Source organism: Ruditapes philippinarum, unplaced genomic scaffold (assembly GCF_026571515.1).
Source record: "Ruditapes philippinarum isolate M1 unplaced genomic scaffold, ASM2657151v2 ctg21581_1_1_1_1, whole genome shotgun sequence".
Taxonomy (NCBI): domain Eukaryota; kingdom Metazoa; phylum Mollusca; class Bivalvia; order Venerida; family Veneridae; genus Ruditapes; species Ruditapes philippinarum.
Window position 1 is genome coordinate 5,105 of NW_026851973.1, and position 7,602 is coordinate 12,706.

A 7,602-nucleotide genomic window follows, 5' to 3' on the forward strand; every position below is an offset into this window, starting at 1 on the left:
ATAGGAAACATACATAAAAAAACTAATTAAATCTATATTCTGTCCCATAAATAATGTCCTTAGAGTGTTTGGTAATTAAATTTCTTAGTTAAAAATATGTATCAATTTGATTGGGTGAATTGGAGCTTTTTAATGGAATTTTATGTATCATTCTTGAATTAAGAAACCGTGCGCAGCAATGGGGATCTCAAACACTATATTTGGTAATCAGGCAGCATTCAACCATTTCAAAAATATCATCCATTGGCTGAGGTCCCTGTTATATTTTCGATCCTTAAAAATCGTTCAACACGACATAATTGTTGTGTTTGTGGTATATTCAGTTTTAATTATTTTGGCATTTTCTTTACATTTTCTAGTTAGGTGATTCCAATATTCCTACTTGAATAATTTTGAATCACTTTAGGATATGTTGCCTGCTTTTTAACTTTTTTTACGTCTTATCTGCGATTTGCAGGCTTCATAGCCTCTGATCGTCTTTCAAAATTCAATTTTGTTTAGTGCTGCCTATTGTTGTCTCCTCCTCTAGGGCACAAGCTATTTATTACCCGGGGACCATACGACGCTTTTCATGGAATGACACTTCTGTGTCGCATTTAATGTTCCACAATACCAACGTATGAACACTTCTGTGGATGTTCCTAATTCAAAATTTTACCATTCCATGTTTGAAATATAAAATTCTGCGTAAGCAGGTGCTAGAGGGTGTGGACGGTAGTTTTACACTTTAAGTACCGTCCATGAACAGGCGCAATAAAACACAAGCCTGCAACATATTCAATTTTGCCGTATTGGACATTCTTTTGGGACTCTTATTTTGTCTATTTTATCGCCTCATCAACATTGTCTCTGACGTGTGGAGGGTGTAAAATGTTGCCCAGTTCAAATTTTCAGCGACATTATATTTCCGATCCTTGAAGATTGTTCAGCACGACATTATTGTTTTGTTTGTGGTATTTTTATTTTTAATTATTTGGCATTTTCTAGGGTTATGGTTGATATTCCTACTTAAAAATATGTTGCATCGCCCTTTGGATATGTTGCCTGCTTTTAAACTTAAATTACATTTAGTTAAGTTCCGCCCATTGTTGTCTCGTTTTGGGAACATGCTTTTTATTACTTGAGGATCACACGCCGCTTTTCGTGGAATGACACTACTGTGTCGCATTTAAGGTTCCATGATAACCACTGTATAAACACATCTGTAGATGTTTTTAAATTCAAAATTCAACCATTTCATGTTTAAATATTGAATTCTGCTTAAGTCGATGCTAGGGGTGTAGACGGTAGTTTTGAACTTGCCAGTACCGTCTATGAACAGGTTCAATCAAACGAAGTCTGCAACATTTGCAATTTTGCAGTGTTACACATTCTTTAGGGATTCTTATTTTCTCTAATTTACACGATAAGGCATTCAGTAGAACATAATGTTTAAAGTTCAACTTTGAAAGAAATCACAACATGTCAAGGAAAAGGTAAGCAGTCAACTTCTATAAAACTGTTTTGTTAGAATTGTAATTATATTGCTAAGGTCGATACAACTACTCTGAGATGTTTAAACTTCGATTTGATTTTTTCTACAATAAATACTGAACTGGAACGTAATTGTTACCTGTGCAACGTACGTAACAACAACGCTTGGTTAATAAACGTTTATTAACATTTTAAGAGCATTTGTAAACATTAATGAATTTTGATAAACGTTATACTAAAATTGGAAGTGCAAGTGAAATTATTATTATCAATATTGTTGCACAAACCCCTGCAATCATTCATTTCAACGTTACTTTAAGACTTATTTCAAATGTTATCATTTTATAAAAGTGTTTGTGTGTGGTAACTGTTTCCTTAAGAATACAGTTGACTTTTAATCCTGTTTAAATATTTGACTTTTTTATTATAACATCTCAATCAAGCATTATATGATAAGTCATCTACTGACTGTGTTTCTTTTCTAAAAATACATTTATATTGCGTTGAAGATTTTTGTGTGTAGTTCTACTTCTTATTTGGTCAGTAAATTTTGTATGAAGTTCAAATCCAAGTCTTCCCATGCAAGAAATAACGTATTCTGGAGACTGGTTGTTGATATGAGAATAACCTTTTTGTCCAGGCCTTGCCCAGCTCAAAATGACACCTTCACGTGCATGTCGAACTATGTTGCTTATCAAAACCTCCTCATAACCTTTAGGGATGTGTTCGGCTACTTCTAGACATAATATCCAATCGTAGACGGGTAAGCCAAACTGTGGTAACGAAAGGTCAAGAAATTGCACGAGACCATTGCTTGTTATCTCACAAAAAGGGGCCCCATCATATGCATCATATGTTTTTACTAATCCTGTTTCAAGTATTGCGCTTTTAAATCTTCCTGGTCCGTCTCCAAAACTTGCAATGTTTTTCCCTTAAAGAAGAAATATAATCAAAAAGTAAAACTGTCTTAGGACTCGTTCAGTAATCATTAATAAGATATCAGAATCGAGGCATTGTGTGTAAATGTCAGTGTAAATGCTAGAAGTACATCGAGCCTGTAACGTTTTGATCAAACCTCGTATATTGAGTGTTTTTTTTTTTTTTTTTTTTTTTCATAATGTATTTTTTAATGTTCAAACTCAAATTCAATATAAGGAGGGATCTTTAAAATACACTGTGACAGACCAATAAGTTGTATTGTTTAGATTATTTACAGTTTAACATTCTTTCTAACACCAAGTACAAATAAAAGCTTTCTTGAATAATTAGATAGAAATTACCGGTATTAGAACATTTATGTCTTAATAAAGAATGCGATAAGGTACAAAATGTATTTCATAACCTTTCACAACATAAATACTAGCTTCTAAAGGAGATACGTATAATCCATTGTTACTATGGGCAGCATGATTCATTGAGACTAGGTATATTTTAGTAACGTTTGTGCTTTATAATGTTTGTGAGAATAATGTGTATACTCTGAATAACTTATATGTTTTGAAAAATACCTAAAACATTCCGAAATATTTGTGTTCATTTCAATCTTTGTGTATATTTGTTGGATCAAATTAATATAGATTGATTGTAATTAACCTTGAAAGAATTCGGCTAATCCTGCAGCAAGACTTTTGTCAAACCCTGAATGTTGCGTTTTGGAGGCTATGGGGCACCATCCGCCTGCATCAGTCGTCTCCTCCTTCGCAACTTTTGTTCTGTTTAACTCCTTTTAAAACAGATTCAAGTCAAATCAATAAGCTCCATATTTTAATCTTAAACATGATAAATATTACGTTTAAACGACAGTTTAAAAAACAAAGAAAAAATATTTGAAATGCGTATTTGTGTGTCATAAGAAATATCCTTGTAATAAAACAAATTATATGAATATACAAGCGCCATTGCAATTTTTGAAAAATATTGAAATATTCGTTATAATTGATTCCAAAGTTTTCTCATTATTCCTCACAAGCATATAAAAGTAATGGCATAGAGAAATACACCTATCGCCCTAAATGGTGTTAACACATTGTTTTCGTATGCATCATATATTTGTAATACATTTGTCTCCCTTATTTGTCTAAGAACAAATATTTTGTCTGAAATAACTGATTCCCTCTTCTTTTTTAATCATCTTAATATAGAATAACTTGTTAGAGTGGGAAAAATAAAACAACCATTCTTATAATTTGTCTATATCATTCGAACTCAATCAGTAAATTAATACATGTACCACATAAACATTAGGTTGCTTTATACAAAAAATGCATTTACTATAATTTTTTTTTCAAATAAATACACTACCTTGCATTTCATTCGCCCGATAATTTGCTGTTTCTTGTTCAGCAATTTTGCAAGATCATTTCTCTGACTTATCAGCATGTTTTTGTCCTGTCTGACATTGCTATTTGACCCTGTTTCCATGTACTAAATGCAAATTAAAAACATTAATCACGAACCAGCTAAATTTGTAATTGATAAGCCCTTTTTGACTTAAAACTAATTAAATTTAGACGGTATCTCAGTGGTTTCCATATCAAAAAAGTAACGAGCATGATGTACATATTTATCTTGCTCTAAACTGATGGTAAAAACTGATCACTACGGACTCAAACACGATAAGGGATGAGAGAATGTAGATATACAACAACACGCAGAAAAAGTCCGGGGAAAACCTTTTACAACTGCTGCGTAGCAAATTATCACTTATATTAATCCGGAATGATCAGAAAGATATAATGATACTGAAAATGATATGATTATAAATCACGTGGGAACATAAATGTTTCTTCGAGCACTTCCACATGCTGCAACATCGTTCTTTTTCAAGATTGATTTAGATTTATATCTTTGCTGTGTTCCTACGAAATTATACTGCTGTTCGGGTATAATTAAAATTTATAAACTTTTGTCTGTACATTAATTTTAGTGTCGAACAAACATGTATCTATTGCAATCAAAAGCAGTAAAATTTACGATAAAATTTATTGCAAAAATATTACCATTTTCTTCCAGTCAATATTGTAATTCTTATTCCACAGGCCTGTCCATAAAGTTGCTGCAACCATTAAACATAACAAAACACAACAGAAATTAAAAGCATCCCTTCGAGTCATTTCCAATTTTTTTAAGGAATTTTAAACAACTCTTATTAACATTCGTATATCTTACTCACGTCTCATCTGATTCTATATAGTTAAACAAAGACGCAGAAAAAAGACAAGGTATATCAAACACAAAATAACACGATTAAAAGAGCGCAAGATCAATACTAAACAAAATATAGGTCCAACATTTTACCATTAAACTGGCTAATATAAAGTGTTTGAAAGTTAAAATTCAATTGCATATATAAATATATATATTAACATATTATTTGCTGCAAATAAATTATTGCATGGCAAATCGTGTGGTATTTTAATATTCCACAATTAAAGTAGTTAGCAAAATATAGAACTTATTAAACGTTTACCCTGATATAATCGAAATAAAATCGAGTTTAAAAGGTTGTAGTAATTGATATTATTCCTACTTGATATTTTGTTAGGGGTATAATTTTTATATTTCTTATGTAAAGGTCTGAATAGATATTCCCTATACATTCACAATTTTAATTTGTTTGTAAATGAATAACTTTTCAAAGATTTTATGGTTTTAAAATTTCGCTGCAAACTTCCTAATTTTGAACACATTACTTTCAAACAAAAAGTATATTTAAAGAAAATACTTGGCCGACGTTAAGTGGTTAAATTGCATATGCTATTTCCAAGTTTGCGATACATATAAAATGTGAGCAATTATTGCATAGCAATAACATGTTAATTTCTTCTAGCGAATTTTTTTTATAAAAACAAAATATAAATTATAAGCATATTGATATTGATGTCTCTTCCAAGTAGGACAACCTTTTTATAGTATTTATTTAGTCCCTATTACAAGCTTGCAACATTTTTCAATTTTGTCGTTTTGTGCGTTCTTTAGGGATTCTTTATTTCTCTCTATTATATCACCACATTAGCGTTATGTGTGCCGTGTGGAGGCTGTAAATTGTTACCCCGTGCTTTCAATCAGGGAAATTTTATGTGTCCGATCCTTAAAGATCGTTCAGCACGACATAATTGCTGTGCTTGTTGTATTTTTGTTCTTTTTATTCGGCTTTTTTCATGTTGGGTTGTTCCAGTATTCCTCAATTGAATACTGTTGAATTACCCTTAGGACATGTTGCCTGCTTTTTAAATTTGTCTTTTGACGTATTATCTGTGATATGCAGGCTTCATAACCTCTGATCCCCTTTCAAAATTCCATTTTACTTAGGTCCGCCCATTGTTTTTTCGTTTAGGCCATACTAATTTCTTCATTTGGGGATCATATGCCGCTTTTAATGGAATGGTACTAACTTACTACATTGAAGTTTCCGTAAAAACCGCCATATGAACACATCAGCAGATGTTTCATAGTTTCAAATTTCACCAGTTCATATCAAATAATGAATACTACTTAAACTGGTGCAAGGGGTCGTGGACGGTAACATGCACATTCCATTACCGTCCGTGAACAGGCTCAAGCAAACAGAGCCTGCAGCATTTAAAATTCTTTCGTTTTGTGCGTTCTTTAGGGATTCTTTCTTTCTCTCTATTTTAACATCACATCAGCGTTAATTGTACCGTGTGGAGGCTGTAAACAGTCACCGAGTGCAATCAATCAGGAATGTTATATTTCCGATCCTTAAAGAACGTTCAGCACGACATTATTGTTGTGCTTGTGGTATTTTGGTTGTTTCTATTCGGTTATTTTCTTGTTCGTTGGTTCCAGTATTTCTCACTTGATAACTGTTGAATCACAATTAAGATATGTTGCCTTTTATTAAATTTGTCTTTTGACGAATAATCTGGGTTATGCAGGCTTCATAACCTCTGATTCCCTTTCAAAATTCAATTTTACTTATTTCCACCGATTGTTTTCTCGTTTAGGACACCTGCATTTTTTTACTTGGGGGTCATATGCCGCTTTTAATGGAATGGTACTAACGTGTCACATTGAAGGTTCCATGAAAATCGATATATGAACACATCTGCGGATGCTTCATAATTCCAAATTTTACAAGTTGAAATGGCGAATATGGCTTGAGCCTGTGCTAGGGGGCGTGAACAGTAATTTACACATTCCATTACGGCCATGAACAGGCTCAATCAAACCGAATCTGCAATATTTTCAATTTTACTTCTCGCTATTTTATTTACGTTTGATTTTATAACATTTGTACTAATATGCAATATTTGCAGTATCATTAAAATAATCGCATATATAATATTGCAAAGAATAGGAAAATAGGAACAAGAGGATAAAGAAAAGCATAATGTCAACAAACTACTTTTAAATGTTTTATCTTTGATTTAATGCAAAAAGCTATGATGAAAATGAGAACAAAATAAACACTGTAAAAACTTAAGGAGTTAAACAGAACAAAAGTTGCGAAGGAGGAGACGACTGATGCAGGCGGATGGTGCCCCATAGCCTCCAAAACGCAACATTCAGGGTTTGACAAAAGTCTTGCTGCAGGATTAGCCGAATTCTTTCAATCTATATCAATTTGATCCAACAAATATACACAAAGATTGAAATGAACACAAATATTTCGGAATGTTTTAGGTATTTTTCAAAACATATAAGTTATTCAGAGTATACACATTATTCTCACAAACATTATAAAGCACAAACGTTACTAAAATATACCTAGTCTCAATGAATCATGCTGCCCATAGTAACAATGGATTATACGTATCTCCTTTAGAAGCTAGTATTTATGTTGTGAAAGGTTATGAAATACATTTTGTACCTTATCGCATTCTTTATTAAGACATAAATGTTCTAATACCGGTAATTTCTATCTAATTATTCAAGAAAGCTTTTATTTGTACTTGGTGTTAGAAAGAATGTTAAACTGTAAATAATCTAAACAATACAACTTATTGGTCTGTCACAGTGTATTTTAAAGATCCCTCCTTATATTGAATTTGAGTTTGAACATTAAAAAATACATTATGAAAAAAAAAAAAAAAAAACCCACTCAATATACGAGGTTTGAGTAGGAATTGGGTTAGGGTTAGGGTTAGGAATGCAGTCAAATGCGAA

The 7,602-nt window shown here is 32.1% G+C and overlaps 1 protein-coding gene across 1 annotated transcript; it reads right to left on the reverse strand.

The window, feature by feature from the left end:
* Window positions 1–1,638: 1,638 nt before the first annotated feature.
* On the reverse strand, window positions 1,639–5,200 carry LOC132744377 (uncharacterized). Its single transcript, XM_060733089.1, has 4 exons — window positions 4,473–5,200; window positions 3,775–3,897; window positions 3,067–3,196; window positions 1,639–2,404 (listed from the first exon to the last, which is right to left on the reverse strand). Exons 1-4 carry the CDS (start codon window positions 4,584–4,586, stop codon window positions 1,935–1,937), a joined length of 837 nt encoding a protein of 278 aa, XP_060589072.1. The 5' UTR covers window positions 4,587–5,200; the 3' UTR covers window positions 1,639–1,934.
* Between the last annotated feature and the right edge of the window lie 2,402 nt (window positions 5,201–7,602).

Bases quoted from the DNA above. Each gene is read 5' to 3' on its own strand.
- LOC132744377 (XM_060733089.1), bottom strand. From the start codon at position 4,586: ATGACTCGAAGGGATGCTTTTAATTTCTGTTGTGTTTTGTTATGTTTA. The intron at 3,898-4,472 runs GTAATATTTTTG...ATTTGCATTTAG, and splicing joins ATATTGACTGGAAGAAAATG to TACATGGAAACAGGGTCAAA. The intron at 3,197-3,774 runs GTAGTGTATTTA...CTGTTTTAAAAG, and splicing joins TCGGGCGAATGAAATGCAAG to GAGTTAAACAGAACAAAAGT.